At 39.7% G+C, this 22,204-nt stretch overlaps 1 protein-coding gene across 2 annotated transcripts in view; it reads left to right on the forward strand.

The window, feature by feature from the left end:
• Positions 1 to 50: 50 nt before the first annotated feature.
• Positions 51 to 22,204, forward strand: part of TTC1 (tetratricopeptide repeat domain 1) — a 56,252-nt gene continuing 34,098 nt past the window's right edge. The window contains exons 1-2 of one of the 2 annotated variants that reach the window (XM_047779926.1): positions 51 to 113; positions 1,436 to 1,799. In XM_047779926.1, the coding sequence (XP_047635882.1) occupies positions 1,467 to 1,799 (333 nt within the window). In that variant the 5' untranslated portion in view covers positions 51 to 113; positions 1,436 to 1,466. Of the gene's footprint in view, positions 140 to 1,435; positions 1,800 to 22,204 lie in introns of both variants that reach the window. The other variant, XM_047779840.1, reaches the window with a different exon arrangement.

Genomic DNA, 22,204 nt, shown 5'->3' on the forward strand with positions numbered 1-22,204 from the left:
TCTCTCCTGGAGGTTTTACTACATTTCCCAGGACGCTTTGCGAACAGCGACGCTATTGGCGCCGACGGAAGAGCCCTTGACTGAGCGGAAGAAGAGGATCTCAAGCTGGGAAGGTGAGGACGCTAGGAGCTGTGAAGCAGTAAGTAGTCGCCTAGGTCTCTTCTCTTCAGGTTTAGGGACACAGCTAGGGTACGAATCCTTGGGGAGCGTGGGGTGGCCCGTCTTTAACCCTGGGGCCTCAACCTCCTGCGTTTTTCCACTGCACCTGGGAGCGCAGAGAAACAAAACGTTGCTGTGGAGGCAAGTCTCCTTATTAAAATCGTGTTGTTTTAAGTTTTCTTGAGACGTGCTGGAGCGAATTCGGGCTCTTGTCGCAACACAAGCAAGGGTCATTGGCGTGAATTTGTTGCGACCGGAGGGGCGGGGCTGGTGACAGTCTGACTCAGCTTCTGCAGCAGTGGTTCTCAATTGGCTGCACGTGAGAATCACCTGAGATGCCTTTTTAAAAATACAGATGCCCTGGCTCCACACCAGACCAGTAAATCAGAATCTGTAGAGTGTAAGATAGTGAGCACTCGTTCTTGGTAAAGCGTCCAAAGTGTTAATGTTGTGCAGCCAGGGTTGAGAACCACGCTTTTAGTGGCTGATTCTGACCCCCTTGAGAATCCTGATTAGGGCCACCTGAGCCAGGGCTCCCCTTCCACTCTAACTTGCCTCGGCTCTACCACACACATTTGGGTGAAATTGATAATTACTCTTTTGGTAATTCGTGTGGTGGTGCTGGAAAGACAGGCCATAGTTTCTTATTTACAACCTGCTGTTTATTCTGAATAAAGGTTAGGGACTCTTCATTTTTCTTGCCATTGTTTTCACTTCTGCCTATTTTTTGCTACCGGGACAAACTGGAAGAAGTGGAAAGTGGAAGAGTCACGTTTAAATAGGTTTTATCTTGTTGCTTATGAGAAGTGCTGGGGAGTTCCCATTGTGGCTCAGTGGCTAACGAACCCCACTAGTATCCATGAGGATGCAGGTTGGATCCCTGGCCTTGCTCAGTGGGTTTAGGATCCTGTGTTGCTGTGAGCAGTGGTGTAGGTCCCAGAGGTGGCTAGGATCTGGCATTTCTATGGCTGTGGTGTAGGCCAGCGGCTACAGCCCCTATTTGACCCCTAGCCTAGGAACTTCTATGTGCTACAGGTGTGGCCCTAAAAAGCAAAAAAAAAAAAAAAAGTTCTGAAAAGGTATCGGTTAAAATTACATTTGACATTGTTTATGGACTTATGATATCCTTTATATGTGAACACATAAATGAATGAATTCCAGTGAAAAGATGTTAGGGTACAGTTTGGGCTTTGATGCAGGAATTTGTTCAGATGTGATGGTTAGCATTTGATAGGTAGATAAATAACCATTACCTAACATGTTTTCTCTTTCCCAGAGTTTGAGCTTCACCTCCTTCACGATTGAGCATGGGAGAGAAGTCAGAAAACTGTATGGTTTCAGAGGATATGTTCAATGGTTTGAAAGTTACAGATACCCACGAAGCAGAATGTGTTAGCCCTCCAGTTGCTAATGCCAAAGATCACCATACCCAGAGCAAGCCGCACAAGGATGTTGAGGCTCGTCCCCAGGAAGACCAGGAAGAAGAGGAGTGCTTTCATGACTCTAGTGCCTCATTTGAGGAGGAGGAGCCAGGACCCAACAAGGTTGAGAACAAATCTGATGATGATGTGAATTCCTCTGAACTAGATGAAGAATACCTAATAGAACTGGAAAAAAACATGCCAGATGAGGAGAAAAAGGTATATATTACATTTATTGTGCATGATTTGCTATGTTATCTAGCTTCCTTTTTTTTTTTTTTTTTTTTAATGGCTTCTTCTACCGAATACAGAAGTTCTGGGTCACGCATTGAATCTGAGCTGCAGCTGCCCACCTACACCAGCATCGGATCCACATTTTATCCATAAAATGAGAGGGGAAATTGTTACTTGTGTTTTCATTTAATCCTTAGGACATACCTATGATAGACATACTGTAAGAGAACAGCTAAGAATAGTATAGCAGCTTGCCTGGAATCACATATCTAATAAATAGCAGAAGTAACCTTCAAAGCTGGATTTCTTTGATTCCCAAGCCAAAGTATAATGTAGAATTTAATAACAAAAACAGCTGTCTTCCTACAAAGCAGATGCTGTAATAAAATGTATACTTTGCTGCTACTTTGCCCCTGGACTAGTGACTGTGCAACTCTCTCACTTCGGGAGACAGAGGCTTGGTGTCCTCCATACTGATCTCATAAGTAAGGTCACCTGAAAAGTTACCGTAATATCTGAATTTGTCTGCAATGAACTTGAAAGAGGTTTGTAACTCATGCCTCCGAGGAGCTCACTCTGAACAGGTTTTGATGGATTGGTGATGGATTGAGATGCTAATATGCAGTATAACAGTGGGAGTGAGGATGTAGTGAGAGGTGAGGTGAAGCAACTTGTTTGTGTTCCTCCTTAAGCACTTTTCGATATCAAATCTGTTGTTTTTAGCTTTGGCGTGCCACCAGAAGAAAGGATAAAGGATAAGTATAGCCAAGTTTGTAAACTGTTTCAGCAGAAATGGCTTGGAAAATTAAATCAAGTACCATTCAGTAACATGAGGGAAATGATTTTCCAGAAAGCAAGTGCTTGGTTCAGCTTTCAAATCACTGGTGCAGGCTTTTTAGAAACATTAATTCTGATACCTTAATATATTTTGCTCTGCTAAAGTGAGTTTTCTCCAGTGCCATCATTTGGACAACCAAGTGGTTTATCTCAGAGTGTTACATACTCTGTTCCCCATTCCCATTATAATAAAACATTTTTTGTCTCCTGATCAGGAAATTTTAAGTTCTGTAAATATTATTTGAATATTTTTTGAAATATTATTATTGAAAAATTAGTTGAAATAATTGCTTTTATTGCTTATAAACTAAATATTCTAAGTAGCAAAATACTTTTTAAGTTTTTTCTTTTTAAAAAATTACAGTATTTACATATTATGAAACTTTTAAGTTCTCATGTGAACAGCTCAATGAGTTTTGACAACTATGTACACCTGTGTAACACACCAGTTGTAGTTCTCCCCTATTAGTGCTTTTTTTTTAGTACTGTTGTGGTAAATATCTCTATGAAATTATTAATAGGAAAACCACCAAGGCAGATGAAGAAATGCCTCTTTGCTACTCATAAGGTTTGGTTTTATAGGTCACAAATGGCCAAAACATGGGAAAACTCTCAACCTCACTAATTTTAAATGCAGGCGTTCCCTTCATGGCTCAGAGGTTAACGAACCCAACTAGGATCCATGAGGATGTGGGTTTGATCCCTGGCCTCCCTCAGTGGTGAAGGATCTGGTGTTGGCATGAGCTCTGGTCGCAGTGGTGTAGGCTGGCAGCTGCAGCTCCGATTGGACCCCTAGCCTGGGAACTTCCATATGCTGCAGGTGTGGCCCTAAAAAAAAAAGCAAAAAATAAAAATTTGAAAAAGAAAAAAAAACAATTAGGGAGTTCCCATCATGGTGCAGCAGAAATGAATCTGACTAGGAACTGTGAGGTTGCAGGTTTGATCCTTGGCCTTGCTCAGTGGGTTAAGGATCTGGCATTGCCATGAGCTGTGGTATAGGTCACAGACGCGGCTTGGACCTGGTGTTGCTCTGGCAGTGGCACAGGCCGGCAGTTGTAGCTCCAATTGGACGCCTAACCTGGGAACCTCCATATGCCCCGTGTGTAGCCCTAAAAAGACAAAATAATAATAATAATTTTTAAATGCAGATTAAAACACTATATTCACTTCTCAGATCAGAACATTGCTCTGATGTTGACACGGAAAGGATGATGTTGACAAGGAAAGAACTCCTGTGCCAGTGTTGGGAGTTTGAATTGCTACATCATTTCTGTGGGATACAGATATCAAATTTTTATGTGAACTTTTCTTTAGATTAGGGCTCTCAATAGAACCTTCTGCAACAGTGGGAATGGTCTGTATCTACACTGTCCACTATGGTAGCCACTGGCCATTGGCGACCACATTTCAACAGTAATCCGATTGGTGAGCAGTTGAAATGTGACTAGTACAGCTGACAACTAAAATTTTAAAAATTCTTGGAAATTCCCTGGCAGCACAGTGGGTTAAAGATCCAGCATCATCACTTCTGTGGCTTGGGTCACTACCATGATCAAGCACAGGTTCAATCCCTGGCCCGAGAACTTCTGCATGCCACAGGCATGGCCAAAAAAAAAAAAAAAAAAAAAAGAAGAAGAAGAAGAAATTATTAATTCATTTGAATTTAAATAGTTACTTGTAGCTAGTGATTGCCATATTGGATTGTATGGCTTTAAACCTCTTGTTCTCTTTTAGTCATTTATTTTAAGGAAGTTATTAAATATGTGTATAGATGTATATATAAAGATATGTTGTAGGGTCATTCATAATTTTGGAAAACCAGAGCTGGTATTGAACAGAGGATGTTGCTTTAAACAGTTTTGGCATACGTATGCAGTAGTGTATAATAGTTATTAAAAGGAAGGAGATAAATCTTAGTGTTGACATGGAAAACTGCCTGTAATGTTAAATGAATTAAGCAGATGTGGTAATATGATTTATAATAAATATGTACTTGGTATCTGACCAGTTCCTGGCACAGAGTTCCTAAAACCTTTGAAATTTCCTAAGTGAAAAGAGGTCAAGGTATATTTTGTTATTCATAACAAGCCCCTTTCAACCACATCTTAGTTAATGTCAGGGAGGTGACTTTTGGAAAGCCCCTAAGGATGAGGTCTGTCAAAGTTTGGAGCTCTCGGTCCCATCCCACTCCACCACCACCTCTGGGGAAGGGAAAGGGGCTGGAGGTCGAACTAATCACTAATGACAGTGATTAATCAATCATGCTTATGTGATGAAGCCTCCACAAAATCTCAGAAGGATGGGGATCAGAGAGCTTCAGAGTTGGTGAACACATGTAGGTGCTGTGAGGGTGACACATCCTGAGGGCATGGAAGCTCAGTGCCCCTTCCCACAAACCTTGCCCTATGCACCTCTTCCATCTGACTGTGCCTGAGTTATATCCTTTATAGTAAAGTGGTAATCTAATAAGTAAACTTTTCCTGAGTTCCGTGAACTGCTCTAGCAAATTAATTGAACTTGAGAAGATGATCATAGAACTGCCAATTTATAGCCCATGGGTCAAAAGCAGAGGTGACAGCCACAAACATAGATGGAGTTGGAGGGTGTTATGCTAAGTGAAATAAGTCAGAGAAAGACAAATACCATATGGTATGATTTATATGTGGAATCCAAAAAATAGTGAATATAAAAAAAAGAAAGCAAACTAGTGGTTAGCAGTGCAGAGAGAGAAGGGGGAGAGGCAAGATAGATAGGAATGGGAGACTAAGAGTTACAAACTTCTGTATATAAAACAAGCTACAAGGGTATATTGTACAATATGGGATATAGCCAATATTTTATAATAACTATAAATGGAGTATAACCTTTAAAAATGATGAACCACTATATTGTACATCTGTAACTTACGTAATATTGTACGTAAAGTATACTCAACAAAAAGGAAAAAATACGGAGTTCCCGTCGTGGCGCAGTGGTTAACGAATCCGACTAGGAACCATGAGGTTGCGGGTTCGATCCCTGGCCTTGCTTAGTGGGTTAACGATCCGGCGTTGCCGTGAGTTGTGGTGTAGGTCGCAGACGCGGCTCGGATCCTGCGTTGCTCTGGCTCTGGCGTATGCTGGCAGCTACAGCTCTGATTAGACCCCTAGCCTGGGAACCTCCATATGCTGCAGGAGCGGCCCTAGAAAAGACAAAAAGACACAAAACAAAACAAAACAAGACTTGCCCTGTGGCTGAGAAGATAATCTAGGCTCAAATGGGTAATGGTTCTCGGCATAACTCATAGATCAAGAGTAATGGAAAAGGAGTTCCCTGGTGGCCTAATAGTTAAGGATTCATTGTCACTGCTGTGGCTTGGGTTTGATCCTGGCCTGGGCCTGGGAACTTCTGCATGCTGCAGGCACAGCTGAGGAAGAAAAAAAAAAAGGAATAATGGAGGAGGAGAGCAGTAAAGTTTGGGTTAAAACAGTCAAAATCTCTTAAGGAAAGAACTGTGTATGTGTTTCAGCAGTGGTCTTAGCTCTTTGTGAAAACTTAAATGTAGATAGTACTATCCAGAAGAATGAGATTTTTAACTACCATTTGAGAGGTGCTGGATGTACAAAGCAAATAAGTGATTGTTATTTATTTATTTATTTGGCTTTTTAGGGCCACACTGGTAGCATATAGAGGTTCTCAGGCTAGGGGTCAAATTGGAGCTGTAGCCGCTGGCCTACACCACAGCTCACAGCAACGCCAGATGCCTAAACCCAGTGAGCAAGGCCAGGGATCAGACCTGGGTCCTCACGGATACTAGTCAGATTCGTTTATACTGAGCCACAGTGGGAACTCCCACATAAGTGATTCTTAAAGGCTTGTCTGAGGTGGACGTATCTGATAGATGAGAATTATTGCTGTAATAATATGATACAAAGATGCTTACAGTTGGGGAACCTATAGAATATACTGCCTTGTGGTGGCACCTTTCATGGGCTGCTCATCACCGTGGAGTTCTTAGGCCTCATGTGTAAGTAAGTTCTCTGCATACTTCTTATGCATGGACTAAAGTTTAAGGACTGCTGTTGTGGGGCCTTGCACATTAATCCTTCATTGAATAGCTGAGTAAGTAAAGTTCTCTCCCATGAGGGTTCCTAAAAGTTAGAGATTTTATCTCATTCATTTATTTTAAAAAGTTTGCATTTCTTCCACATGCCAGGCATTGCTTAAGGCACTTAGAAATGCAGTGGTGAATAGACAGGGTTTCTCTTCTGTCATACACCTATTCTAATTGATGGGTATGGGCAGAGGTGGGGAGAATGATAAGATGAAGCATTGAAGGGATAGGATTTGGAAGGATGGGCAGAAGTGCTTTAAATTGGTTGGTCAGGAAAGGCCTCTCTGGAGAGGTGCCATGTCAGCAAAGACTTGGAGGGGAAGAGAAGTCAAGTGTGTGAGGATCTGAGAGGAAAACATTCCATATAAGGGGAGCAGTTAGTATAAAGGCCCTAAGGTAGCTACAAGCTTGGTATATTCTTGCACGCAAGGATTGGAAGGACCAATAGCTGGAGCATAGCGATTAAAGAAAAGAATGGGGTGATGAAGTAAGAGAGGGTCTGATGAAGGAACACTTCGTGAACTGTGGTAGGGAATTTGAAGTTTTTTCCAAATACAGTAGGAAACAGATGGGTAATTTTAAGCCAGGAGAGGTATAAAAGTTATTTACATTTTATTAAGAGTATTCTAGTGGTTGTGCAGAGAATGAAGGGGCAGTGAGGAACATTAAGACCAAATAGGACCTAGTCTGGTAGCCTGGGCAAAGATGATAGCTTGAACTGCGGATCAGGTGGCAAGAAGTGAATGATTTCAGGATTCATTTTAGAGGTGGAGTTGAGAAGACATACTGGATTCATTTGGGAGGGCTGGAGTGAGCAAATAGCATGATTCCTTGGCTTAAGCTGCTGGGTAGCTGGTGATGCCCTTAACAGATACAGAGATGACAGGTGAACTTTGAGTTTGTCAGGGCTCTGGTGATTTAATTCTTGCATGCAAATGAAAAAGTTTTTTAATTTGTAAGCCCAAATGCAGATTTCATCATTTTAGTAGGTTTGCTTCCTGGTGCCATTTGCTTGCATATAGTGTTCATTTACAGATCCATTTAAGGGAGACCAAAAATCTGTTGCTTGGTGAACATGGATTCAGAGCACATGGTTTCTGGAATTTTAAAACATTTTCCTCAGGTTCTGAAACTATAATGGATTGTTCTTCCCTTTAAGACTGTTTAATCTTTAACCAGGAACCATTATGGAAGTATTGGTTTAGTTCTGTATCAGTTCTTAAATGATTTTTATTTTTTCCATTATAGCTGGTTTACAATGTTCTGTCAGTTTCCTACAGTACAGCAAAGAGACCCAGTCACACATACATATATACATTATTTTTCTCACATTATCCTCCACCATGCTCCATCATAAGTGACTTGATATAGTTCCCAGTGCTATACAGCAGGATCTCATTGCTTAGCCATCCCAAAGGCAGTAGTTTGCATCTATTAACCCCAGATTCCCAGTCCATCCCACTCCCTCCCTCACCTCCTTGGCAACCACAAATCTGTTCTCCAAGTCAATGAGTTTCTTTTCTATGGAAAGGTTCATTTGTGCCATATATTAGATTCCAGATATAAGTGATATCATATCTTTCTCTTTCTGACTTCACTTAGCATGAGAGTCTCTAGTTCTATCCATGTTGTTGCAAATGGCATTATTTTCTTTTTTTACAACTGGGTAGTATTCCATTGTATATATATGTATACACATCTTCTTGATCCAGTCATCTGTTTATCAGTTCTATATCAGTCTTTCCCCCATCTTATTTTTCTTAAATCCCACATTACTTAAGCCTTTTGATTTCCATATTTCTGCTACCTCATTGCATTATCTTAATCTTATCAATGTTGTTAAAACAGTGGGCATGTTTGCAGAGAACAATCTCTTGGTTGCTTCCAGAAAGTATTAAGTAACTTTTCTGTAGTGGCCTGAATATTCTGTTAACTTCATGAGAAAATCCTTTCTGATTTTTTGTTTACCTTTTATTTCATTTTTAATGGGCATCCTTTTGAACTAAGGTTACCATATTTCTTAGAGTTTACCAGTATTGAGTTGAATGAATGCTACTGACAAGTGATTAAATAAAATTGTAGAATTTAAGAACTGAAAGGGACCTTAGATTACTTATCTTGAGTTTAAACCAGGGGAAGCAAGGGTTTTTTACTTTAAAACATTTGGAAGTTATTTGCTGATGGAAGAGTTAAGGTGGCATTCAGTGTTTCCTGTGTTTATTAAGGAAGATCTCTTTATGTAAATCATTGGTTCTCAAACTTAGTGTTGTGTCTAAGAATCACAGGAAATTTACTAACCATGCAAAGCCCTGAGAAATGTCTGATATCACAGACTTGCAAGGTGGCATCCAGGAATCTACTTTGTTAATAAGCATCCCCCAGGTTTTTTTGGTTTTTTGAAGTATAGTTGATTTACAATATTGTATTAGTTTCAGATGTACAGCATAGTGATTCATTTATATTTTTTCTTGGTTATATCCCATTATAGGTTATTACAAGATTCTGAATATAATTCCCTGTGCTATACAGGAAGTCCTTGTTGCTTATATCCCAGGTCATTTTGGTACAGACAGAACTGTGGCCACACCTGGGGAGACAGAGAGCTAGATTGACATGGAAAACCAGTGTACTGACTGTATGCAACATCAGAAGAACTTAATAATAGGATGTTTTCTTTTATCCTGATCTGTGCTCAAGAAAATAAAAAAGACTTGTTGGGCAGAATTTAAGCAGTATCAAAATAAGGAAATTTCTTTCTGTTAAATCGGGTTTTGGGAAATGGACTTTTCTACAAAACAAGGAAATATTTCTGACACCAGTCATCTTTCCTCAGAAGGGTAAGACTTAATGAGAATCAGATTCTAACTACAGCTTAAATCTATAGATCCTCCCTCCAAACTCCCATCGGACTTCTAAAAGTGGCTTGTGGAAAGAGCAAATGTGTCGGTATATGTAACGCAAATGATTTCTGATTTCATAGAAACTAAAACTGATGCTTTTGTTTCCTTTTTAATGATAAAAAATTCCCTTCAGAGTAATTTGTAGCACTGGTGTCCCTGGTGTAGCCCTGTCTCTGTGGGGTTTCCTCATCCACTTAAGATTGAAACAAATTTTTATTGCGTGAACGTACATTTCCCAGTCCTTTAGCAAGTAAAAAGCCCTTTAAAGTCCTCCTTTTTACCCAGATGTTAATTGATCTCTGCTCACTGTGCTTGACATAAAAAAAAGCTTATTCCCTTTTCTTTTGTGGCAGTTACTTTACAAAGCTGCAGGGGGAAGCAGAGAGCTGCTGATAGATTCATAATATGGAAATTAACTTGCTGATGTGAACCTCTTGGTTTTCTTCCTGTTGTCTATTAAACACATGCTTACAGCAGAATTATTTAATCAAGAGATTTTTTCCAATGTACTTAATGCAATTTTTGTCGTTTGATAATGACGGAAGGGATATACACTTGTAAGTTCCAAGTCAAGTGTGTTAATGTTGTGTTCATTGACCAAAAGTTTAGGGAATATCCCTCGCCAGCTGATGCATTGACAGGGTCTCTAATTGAGAGTGGTTGTTTCATGATTAAGAAGGAAATGGAGGAGCATCTTGTGACATTTTTGGCAGGTTACACCAGTATTTACACCAGTTGGAGTTCTCTAAGATTTTGAGTGACAGAAAGCCATTCCCTACACTGAGGTTAAAGAGGTATTCACCTATTTTCTTCCATGGTTTTACTTTTTACATCTAGGTCTGCAGTACACTTGGAGTTTATTTTTGTGTATGGTGTGACATGTCAAAAAAAAAGATTTTATTTTTCCAGGTGTTCCCGTCGTGGCACAGTGGTTAACGAATCCGACTAGGAACCATGAGGTTGCAGGTTCAATCCCTGGCCTTGCTCAGTGGGTTAAGGATCCAGCGTTGCCGTGAGCTGTGGTCATAGACGTGGCTCCGATCCAGCATTGCTGTGGCTCTGGCATAGGCCAGCAGCTACAGCTCCGATTAGACCCCAAGCCTGGGAACCTCCATATGCCACAGGTGCGGCCCTAGAAAAGGCAGAAAGACAAAAAAAAAAAAAAAAAAAGGATTTTATTTTTCCAAATGACTACCAGTTTGTCCCAGCACTATCTTTAAAAGTCTTGCTTTGCCTCAGCAATCTAGTTAAATTTTAGTATCCGCTAAGACCAAGTTTGTATCCTCTCTCAAATGCTCACTTTCTTCCAGTTTGTCAGATTATCATCTAAAACCTTAGTTTACAATGGCATTATTTATAAAAACAAAGAGCCTCATTTAGACTCAGATTGGATCACCAGAGATTTGAGTGATAAGGAAATTTTAAAATAACTTAGGGAATTGGTTTAAAAATACACAAGTGTGCTGTTGAGATGGTTTTCTGCAATATAACATTTCATTCTTTCATCTTTAAGACAGTGTCGTTCTCCATGTCTTGACCTTGTGATCCAAGAAAATAATTTCCTGTAAAATAAAAGATCCTGAGCATCCCTGTATTTGTGAGGGCAAAGAATAGATTTTAAACGCTTGTAGATTAAATTCATTCATCTGCAAGGAATCTTTTTTGCCAACTTCATGGAAATGGCCTTGGATTAACTGTAGAAGAAAAACCCAAGGCCTGTGGTACAAGTCCTTGATTCAGTGAGGTAGAGGTTTATTTTTAACATGGGTTTCAAAATGACTATAGATCAGGTGTCTGGGATCGATGACATGTTCTGGAGCAGTGTCATTCTTTTTTCAAGTGCTCTAATTCTTGTAGCAGGAGAAATAAAAATGACTTTTTCTTTAGGACTGTGAAGCATGTAAGCTCTGTGCTTATTACGTTTTTTTTTTCTGTTGTTTTTTTTTGTCTTTTTTTGCTATTTCTTTGGGCCGCTCCCTCAGCATATGGAGGTTCCCAGGCTAGAGGTCGAATTGGAGCTGTAGCCACTGGCCTACACCAGAGCCACAGCAACTCGGGATCCGAGCCGCGTCTGCAACCTACACCACAGCTCACGGCAACGCAGGATCCTTAACCCACTGAGCAAGGGCAGGGACCGAACCCGCAACCTCATGGTTCCTAGTCGGATTCGTTAACCACTGCGCCATGACGGGAACTCCTTTTTTCTTTTTTTTGCTTATTACTTTTTTACATCATTTTCTGTGCCTTGCTCATTTACTTCTTCCTGCATACAGTTCTTTACCTGTGGCAGACAATATATTCTTGTGGTTAAGAGCGTGAAAAGTTAGACATATCTATTTAGCTCCATCATTTAACTTGCTGTAAAGAGGGATAATAATAGTAGCTCTCTCACAAAGTTGCAGGGTTAAATGACTAGCACATAAAAGAAATCTGAAAATGTTAGATTTAGCCAAGTCAAAATTCAACACAAGTGTAGACTGAAGAATGCATAGGGGTCTAGAACCTCTAAGATCTCTTAAGAGTCATTTTTAGACACATTTCCCCCAAGATGGCAAGCATAAATGGATGTCACAATTTTTTAGAAGTATGCTAACTTCAGTGATCTATGAAGAACAAATTGAGTGGGAATTTGGGGTTGGGGTGAGAGAGGAGGAATCACAAATTTGGAAGGGGCAATGAAAATTTTCTGGCATGTTTTTTTGTTTTTGTTTTTTAATTTTCAAGCCTGTACCTATGGCATGTGGAGGTTCCCAGGCTGGGGTTCGAATCAGAGCTGCAGCTGCTGGCCTACACCATAGCAACACAGGATCCAAGCTGTGTCTGAGACCTACGCCATAGCTCATGGCAACACCAGACACTTAATCCACTGAGTAAGGCCAGGAATCAAACCCACACGGTCATAGATACTATTTGGGTTTGTTACCGCTGAGCCACAATGGGAACTCCTGTTTTCTTTCTTAATCTGAGTAGTAGTTATGTGGACATAAATTTTACAGCAGTGTATTAGGCTATACTTTGTTGTATGTATATTTCTCCATATGTATTTCTATCTACTCTTGATAGTGAGATATTGAAATCTTTAACAGTTGATTGGTGGTGGGTTCTTTGTCTCCTTTGAATTTTGTCATGGTTTTTACTATGTTTTTTTTAATTATTCAATGAATTTTATTACATTTATAGTTGTAGTCACTATGTATTTTATAACTCTGCTGTTAGGTGCATATACATTTATAGCTGTTATATTTTCCTGCTTTATTGACTCCTTTATCATCATGAACTATTCCTTTCCTGTCTCTAGTAATATTTCTTATTTTAAACGCTATTTTATCTGTTACTTCTAGGCACTGCTGTAGAGTGAATGGTTTCATTCCTCCCCCCCATTTATATCTTAAAAACCATTGACTATCTTAACTGGTATTAAGAGACAGAGCCTTTGAGAAATGATTAAGTCTGGAGGGTGGGTGGAGCATTCATCAATGGGATCAGTGCCCTAATAGACCAAAGAGGGTTCCCTTGACCATTCTGCCTTTTGAAGTTAAAGTGAGAAGACCTCTGTGAGCTAGGAGGCAGACCCTCACCAGACAAACGCTGAATCTGCCAGCACCTTGATCTTGGACTTAAAGAACTGTGAGAAATTTTTTGTTGGTTATAGGCTCTAGGGTCCTTTTGTGATAGCAGCTCAAACTAAGACAGCCACCCTCCTCTCTTATATGGTTACTGTTTGTTTATATATTTTTTCCTTCCTTTTACTTTCACCATGTGTGTGTCTCTGAAGTCTGTCTTATAGACAGTACACAGTTGGATCTTAAATCCAGTCTGGAATTCTCTGCCATTTGATTGGAGTGTTTAGTCCATTTACATTTAATGTGGTTATTGACATGGTTGAATTTATATCAACCATTTTGTCTTATGCATATCTTGTGTCTTTTTTATTCATGTTTCTTTTACTGCCTTTTTTACATTAATTTTTTAGTGTACCATTTTAATATTTTTTTTTCTATTTCTTTTTCTGGCCACACCTGTGGCACATGAAAGTTCCTAGGCTAGGGGTTGAATCGGAGCTGCAGTTGCCAGCCTACGCTACAGCCACAATTTAGGTATAGGGGAACAGCAGAATTATTAACATCTCCTTTCTTTCTTTCTTTTTTTTCCTTTGCTTTTTAGGGCCACAATCACTCATGGCACATGGATGTTCCCAGGCTAAGTCGGAGCTACAGCAACACAGGATCTGAGCTGTGTCTGCAACCCACACCACAGCTCATGGCAATGCTGGATCCTTAACCCACTGAGCAAGGCCAGGGATCAAACCTGCATCTTCATGGAAACTTGTCAGGTTCGTTAACCAGTGAGCCACAAAGGGAACTCCAATATTTCATTCTTTACCAGAAACAATGAAGGCCAGAGGCAGTGTAATGATACATTTAAAATGGTGAGGAGTTCCTGTTGTGGCTCAGTAGTTAACGAATCTGACTAGGAACCATGAGGTTGCAGGTTCGATCCCTGGCCTCACTCAGCGGGTTAAGGATCTGGCGTTGCCATGAGCTGTGGTGTAGGTTGCAGACACGGCTCAGATCCCACATTGCTGTGGCTGTGGCGTAGGCCAGCAGCTATGGCTCCAATTTGACCCCTAGCCTGGGAACCTCCATATGCCACGGGAGCGGCCCCAGAAAAGGCAAAAAGACAAAAAAAAAGTGAAAGACTACCAATCAAGAATTAGATATTTAGCAGGACCATAACTCAAAATGAAGGCAAAATAAAGACATTTTACAGATAAAGACAGAAAAATATTTGCTGCTACCAAACTTGCCTTACAAGACATACTAGAGGAAGTCCTCTGAATTGAAAAGGGATGACACCAGATGGTAAATCTACATGAAAAAGTGAAGAGCTCTGAAAATGTTAAATATATCAAATGTTAAATATATCAAATAATATATAAATACATTATTTTCTCTCAATTTCTTTAAAAGACAAGGTTATATAAGATATGGTTGGTTTTACAAAATACATTGACGTACCATATATGACAATGGCAGCAAAGGAGGGAGAAGGAAATGAAACTACACTAAAGCAAAATTTCTGTATTTTACATAGCATTAAAATAGACTGTAATAAATGCATAATGTAATTCATACAGTGACCACTAAGAAAACTTAGCTAAGTTAAGAAACAGACGGTTCAAATGGGTTCAATCCGGGCCTTGCTCAGTGGGTTAAGGATCAGGTTTAGCTGCTGCAAGCTGTGGTATAGATCCAGCCACAACAGGAACTCCTCACCATTTTAAATGTATCATTACACTGCCTCTGGCCTTCATTGTTTCTGGTAAAGAATGAAATATTGGAGTTCCCTTTGTGGCTCACTGGTTAACGAACCTGACAAGTTTCCATGAAGATGCAGGTTTGATCCCTGGCCTTGCTCAGTGGGTTAAGGATCCAGCATTGCCATGAGCTGTGGTGTGGGTTGCAGACACAGCTCAGATCCTGTGTTGCTGTAGCTCCGACTTAGCCTGGGAACATCCATGTGCCATGAGTGATTGTGGCCCTAAAAAGCAAAGGAAAAAAAAGAAAGAAAGAAAGGAGATGTTAATAATTCTGCTGTTCCCCTATACCTAAATTGTTTTTATCATGTTGCTCTCAGATTGTCAGTTTGTTTTTGAACAGTTTGACTCTGGTATCTCTAGATTTGAATCCATGTCCAGATATTGTGAAGAGTCTGTTCATTTTTTTTTTTCCATCTTTTTTTTTTCTGCTCTTAGTTCCTCAGGTTGGATATCTGTTACTCTAAAGTTTACTTTTTCGAATGCCACTTCAGATCTGCTGTTGAGCGCTTCCATGAACTTTTCATTTCAGTTATTTAAGCTTTCAACTTTTTGTTTTATTTTTTTTCTTTTTAAATGATTTCTGCCCCATCTCATGGTTATCTCTTTTTTTTTTTTTTTTGTAAATCTTTGTCATCATGCTCTCATATAAATCTTTAAATATATTCCTTTTAGTTCTTTCAACAAATTATTTATTGCTGCTTCTAAGTCTGTTGGATTTAATATCTGTGTATACTCAGATGCTTCTGTTGACTTTTTTCCTGATTATGAATCAAACCTTTCTGTCTCTGCATAGCTTATAATTTTTTTGTTGAAACTGGGCATTTTAAGTAATATTGAAGCAACTCTATAGAGTCTAATCTTCCCCCACCCCTACCACCCAGTTACTTTTGTTTTTGCTCTTTGGCCCTTCTGCTTGTTTGTTTAATTATTTACCCGGACTGAAGCTGTTCAATTCATTTTCTGTGGAGTGTGTGGCTGCTGATAGCTCTGCTTAATTGGGTTTTGGTTTTGTTCTTGTTTATATTAAGTCCGGCTTTCTTGGTATTGCTTCCGTTTTTGCACAGCTTACTTGTCATCTAATAGCTGGATAGAGATTATGTTCAAACATCTCAAATGAGTAAGGCTTCCACCTGCTATCACTGGATCTGTGTGTTGATTTAGAGGTGTATTCCAAGTTAAATAATTTTCAGGTCTGCCCCAACTGGACCCTCTTGAGTCTCCTCAGCACATTTATACAGGCTTCTGATAGAACAAGGATGTGTGAATAGTTTTAGCCCTCTCCATTTTTCCTAAGCATGCATACCAACTCCATAGCTGCCAGCCTACACCAGAGCCACAGCAACATGGGATCTGAGCCGAGTCTGCGACCCACACCACAGCTCACGGCAACGCCGGATCCTTAACCCACTGAGCAAGGCCAGGGAGCGAGCCCACAACCTCATGGTTCCTAGTCAGATTCGTTAACCACTGCGCCACGACGGGAACTCCTGATGTTCACTTATTTGAATACATACATAAAAGACTTCACTTGGGTGCATTCTTTGATTCCTGGGGTTTTTGTTTTGTTTTCTTTTTTTAAGATTTATTTCCGTGGGTTTCTTCACTGCGAAAGCCTAAAAGCAGTGTCTCCCTGTTTACAGTGAACATGCTAGCACGTAGATCTTGGTTTCTAAATACAACTCGGCACTAAAAGAATCCAGGACTCCTTGGAGAAATGGGTGGTTCCAGGTAATTACAAAGTAATTACACCTGGAATATAATGTATACCTGCAGCAAAGTCCACCCTTAGGGGGGACAGATCAGGCAGTTTTATGCTGATACTGAAAGTAGGCTAAGAAGACTCGGGCAGGAAATCTGGAGACTGTCCCAACAGGGCCCCATGAGAGGAAGGGTGCAGTCAGAAGAGGACCTTAACAGACCCCTGTTGCCCAGGTCTAAGGGAGATGTACAGTATTCTTCAACCCATGAAACCATTTAAACATTATGTAACATTCCAGACTTTTTGCAGTGCTTTTTTATTCTCTTAAAAATACCCTGTGAGGGAGTTCCTGTCCCAGCTCAGTGGTAACAAATCCAGCTAGTATCCATGAGGACGTGGGTTCGATCCCTGGCCTCACTCAGTGGGTTAAGGATCTAGCATTGCCATGAGTTGCAGTGTAGGTCACAGACCTGGCTTGGATCTGGCGTTGCTGTGGCTGTGGTGTAGGCTGGCAGCTACAGCTCCAATTCGACCCCTAGCCAGGAACTTCCATATGCCACAGGTGCCGCCCTAAAAAGACCCTCAAAAATAAAAAAATACCCTGTGAGGCAGAATTGAATTGCCAGACTAGAGGCATTATGTATAGTCTGCATTCAGGGGAAGATCTTGTGGGGGAAGGAAGTGAAAGGTTGTCCTGGGGGAGAGAGAGGTTTTGTGCTAGACTTTGAAAACAGGAAAATTTGGTTTGGGCAGTTGGAAGGAAAATATGGAAGAGAAACAAGGGCATTCCAAGGTGAGTGCATAAGCAAAAGAATGGAATGAAGAATAAGATCAGACTGAAAGGGGAGGGATTGTGTAGTGGTGGGAGATAAGGTTGAGTAGATTGGAATAGAAGTTTGCTGTAGTGTAAAGAATAAGAGATTTCCAAATCTTGATATATTTGTTTTTAACCCATGAGATAGGTAAATACTTCCATTGCCTATCTCTTAGAATTGTCTTGAGAAGCAGATGGGCTAACATGTGACAACAGATTTTAAGCAGCGAGAAGCTATGCTGATATGGGTTGTATTTACTTTTGAGTAGCAGGCTGGAAAGTTTGCAACTGTAATAACCACTTGTTGCAGGAAACCCCATTTATCAGGGGCATTGTCTATTTGAGATTTTCCTTCACAGTTCCTGTGATGATTGACAATGCAAAATAATATCACTGTTTCCCCCTGAGTTTTCAGTGATGGGGAGGAGTACGTGGTAAAGAGCCCTGTAAAAATATCTTTGGTTCCCATTCTTAAGGAAATTCAGTTCTAGGGTAGTTGTTTCCCCATGAGGCCTCTCTAGAATGCATTAAAAGGCATTGTGGAGGCACGTGAGAGGGCTCTTAACCATGTTAGACCAGAACCTAGGAAATTGGCACCTGATAATGCTGCAGAATGCCAGCACTACCGGTTCCTTTATGTGTTCCTGGCACTTAGCATGCTAAGTAAGACTTAGACTCTGTGAAATCTGTCCTTGGTTTCCAGTAGCATTGCACAGTGTAAGTGCATCCTTAGGAAAAAGAGTATGTTCCAGCAGCAGAATAAATCCTAGGCTTTGTACTGCAATCAAGTTAGTCTCTAGGCATAGCTGGGAGATAGTGCAGCCTTCTCTTCAAAGTGCTATTTTTAGCTGTTTCCAAGGAGATAGTCAGCATGATATTGATAATTGCATTAATCCTCAATTTATACAGTCTGTGGAAGCAGAGCTCTTTTCCAGTGTTTACTGCTGAATGGGTCACTGAGTTGTGATTTATGGAAAAATAAAATGCCTCCCTTAGAATAGTTGGCCTCTGAAATACATTCTGGAGCCCGGCTCTTTGCCAGTTCTTTTAGGCCTAGTTATAAAAATGCCATGAGCTTTTCTAGGGCTGCCTACTCAGGCTGGCTCTTATCAGTAATTCCTTCTGGTGTACCTTGTATCTAGGCTTTTCCCATTGGGATCTTTATGTTCTAAATTTACCAAAGAATGAAACTCTTAATACACATACATACACAGACTTCACAAAAGCCTGATCTGGCAATCTGAATGACTCATCTGTGTTCATAGAACATTCTTGATAAGTTGGAAAACAGATTGTAGAGAACAGATTATAGATCAGAGATCTATGGAGATCAGAAAGTAGCTTGAGATTAGAATTAAAGCAGAGAGATTGAAATTCATTAATAGATGGACATTTAACTTTAATAACCTGATGAGTTGACCTTCTCTAGAGAATTTTTATTTTTAGTGTAACTTTTTACAAATATATATTACAAAAGTTCCCATCATGGCTCAGTGGTAACAAACCCAGCTAGTATCCATGAGGACATGGGTTTGATCCCTGGCCTCGCTCAGTGTGTTAAGGATCCAGTGTTGCTGTGAGCTGTGGTGTAGGTTGCAGACATGGCTCGGATCTGGCATTGCTGTGGCTGTGATGTAGGCCAGCAGCTGTAGCTCCAATTCAACCCCTAGCCTGGGAACTTCCATATGCCTTGGATGCGGCCCTAAAAAGACACCAAAAAATATGTATATATAACAGACCTTTAAGACCTGGGATGCATTTATTCATATGATCATATAGTTTCCTCTTATTAATATGCTAACTTGCATTAATACATTTTCTAATGTGAAAGCAACTTTTCATTTCATTGTTAAAGTTCACTATTAGAACTTGATTAGTCAATGATGAGTAGGTTTGTCTGTATTTGTGTGAATTTAAAATTGATCAAATAAATTTGCTTTTGTGGGGTTTTGATTTTACCCTAATTGAAATTATTTTATAATTTATAAAAAATTTTTAAGGTTTTTATATACCCCTTCACTCATTTTTTCCATCCCCCCCCAAGCCCTGACCTCTGACCTTGGTGGTTTTTGTTTTGTTTTGCTGTTTTCCTTAGATTCCACATATAATAGAAATCATATGGTGTCTGTCTTTCTCTGATTTATTTCACTTATCATAATGCCCTTGGGGTCCATACATGTCACAAAGGGCAAGATTTCATTCTTTTTATTCACTGAATAATATTACATTGTATATATATACTGCCGTTTCTTTTTTTATAGCATTTTTTATTGCTCAATTACATTTATAGTTGCACAATGATATCGCAACCAAATTTTATAGCATTTCCTTCCCAAACCCCCAGCACATCCTCCCATCCCCCAACCTGTCTCATTTGGAAACCAAAGTTTTTCAGTCTGTGAGTCAGTATCTGTTCTGCAAAGAAGTTCATCGTGTCCTTTTTTTAGATTCCACATGTAAGTGATAGCATTTATGTTGGTGTCTCAATGTCTGACTGACTTCACTTAGCATGATAATTTCTAGGTCCATCCACGTTGCTATAGATGCCATTATTTCTTTCCTTTTAGTGGCCAAATGATATTCCATTGTGTATATGTACCACATCTTCTTGATCCACTCCTCTGTTGATGGCTGTTTAGGTTGTTTCCATGTTTTGGCTATTGTATATAGTACTACAATGAACATTATAGTACATGTATCTTATCGAGTCATGGTTTTCTCTGGACAGATGCCCAGGAGTGGGATTGCTGGAGCAAATGGTAATTCTACTTTTAGTTTTCTGAGGAATCTCCATACTGTTTTTCATAGTGGTTGCACCAATTTACATTCCCACCAGCAGTGAAAGAGGGTTTCCTTTTCTCCACACCTCCACACCCTCACCAGCACTTATTGTTTGTAGACATTTTTGATAATGGCCATTCTGGCCAGTGTAAGGTGATACCTCATAGTGGGTTTGGTTTGCATTTCTCTAATAATGAGTGATGTTGAACATCTTTTCATGTGTTTTTTGGCCATCTGTATGTTTTCTTTGGAGAATTGTCTATTTAGATCCTCTGCCCATTTTTTGATGGGGTTATTTGTGGGGTTTTTTTGGGGGGGTGGTATTGAGCAGCAGAAGGTGTTTATAAATTTTGGAGATTAATCCCTTGTCAGTCGCTTCATTTGCAAATATTTTCTCCCATTCTGTGGGTTGTCTTTTCGTTTTGTTTAGCGTTTCCTTTGCTGTGCAGGAACTTTTAAGTTGAATGAAGTCCCATTTGTTTATTTTTGTTTTTATTGTCATTACTCTAGAAGGTGGATCTGAGAAGATGTTGCTGTGGTTTATGTCAGAAAGTGTTTGGCCTGTGTTTTCCTCTAAGAGTTTTATAGTGTCTGGTCTTATATTTAGGTCTTTAATCCATTTGGAGTTTATTTTTGTGTATGGTGTTAGGAAGTGTTCTAATTTCGTTCTTTTCCATGTGGCTGTCCAGTTTTCCCAGCCCCACTTATTAAAGGGGCTGTCTTTTCTCCGTTGTATATTCTTGCCTCCTTTGTCATAGATTAGTTGGCTATAGGTACGTGGGTATAATTCTGGGCTTTCTATCCTGTTCCACTGATCTATATTTCTGTCTTTGCGCCAGTACCATACAGTTTTGATTATTGTTGCTTTGTAGTATAGTCTGAAGTCTGGGAGCCTGATTCCTCCAGCTCCATTTTTCTTTTTCAGGATGTCTTTGGCTATTCGGGTCTTCTGTTCTTCCAAACAAACTTTTAAATGTTTTGTTTTAGTTCTGTGAAAAATGTCCTTGGCAATTTGATAGGGATTGCATTGATCTACAGATTGCCTTGGGCAGTATAGTCATTTTGACAATATTGATTCTTCCAATCCAAGAGCGTGGTATGTCTTTCCATCTGTTTGTGTCATTTTTGATTTCTTTCATCAGCATCTTATAGTTTTCAGAGTACAGATCTTTTGTCTCTTTAGGTAGGTTTATTCCTAAGTATTTTTGATGTGATGGTAAATGGGACTTTTTCCCTAATTTCTTTTTCTGATCCTTTGTTGTATATATAGAAATGCAGTCGATTTCTGTGTATTGATTTTGTATCCTGCAACTTTGCCAAATTCATGGATGAGCTCTAACAGTTTTCTGGTAGTGTCTTTAGGATTTTCTTAGTATCGTGTCTTCTGCAAATAGTGATTGTTTTACTTCTTCCTTTCCAATTTTGATTCCTTTTATTTCTTTTTCTTCTCTGATTGCCATGGCTAGGACTTCCAAATCTGTGTTGAATAATAGTGGTGAGAGCAGACATCCTTGTCTTGTTCCTGATCTCAGCAGGAATTCTTTCAGCTTTTCACTATTGAAAATGATGATAGCTCTGGGTTTGTCATATAGGGCCTTTATTATGTTGAGGTAGGTTCCCTCTATGCCCATTTTCTGAAGGGTTTTTATCAGAAATGGGTGTTAGATTTCGTCAAAGGCTTCTTCTGCATCTATTGAGAGGATCATATGATTTTTATTCTTCAGTTTGTTAATGTGGTGTATCACACTGATGGATTTGTGGATATTGAGGAATCCTGGGATAAATCCCACTTGATCATGATGTACAGTCCTTTTAATGTATTGTTGGATTTGGTTTGCTAGAATTTTGTTGAGGATTTTTGCATCTGTGTTCATCAGTGAAATTGGCCTGTAAATTTTTTTTGTGTGTGTGGTATCTTTGTCTGGTTTTGGTGTCAGCATGATGGT

This window comes from Phacochoerus africanus, chromosome 1, assembly GCF_016906955.1.
Source record: "Phacochoerus africanus isolate WHEZ1 chromosome 1, ROS_Pafr_v1, whole genome shotgun sequence".
In the NCBI taxonomy this organism is placed as follows: domain Eukaryota; kingdom Metazoa; phylum Chordata; class Mammalia; order Artiodactyla; family Suidae; genus Phacochoerus; species Phacochoerus africanus.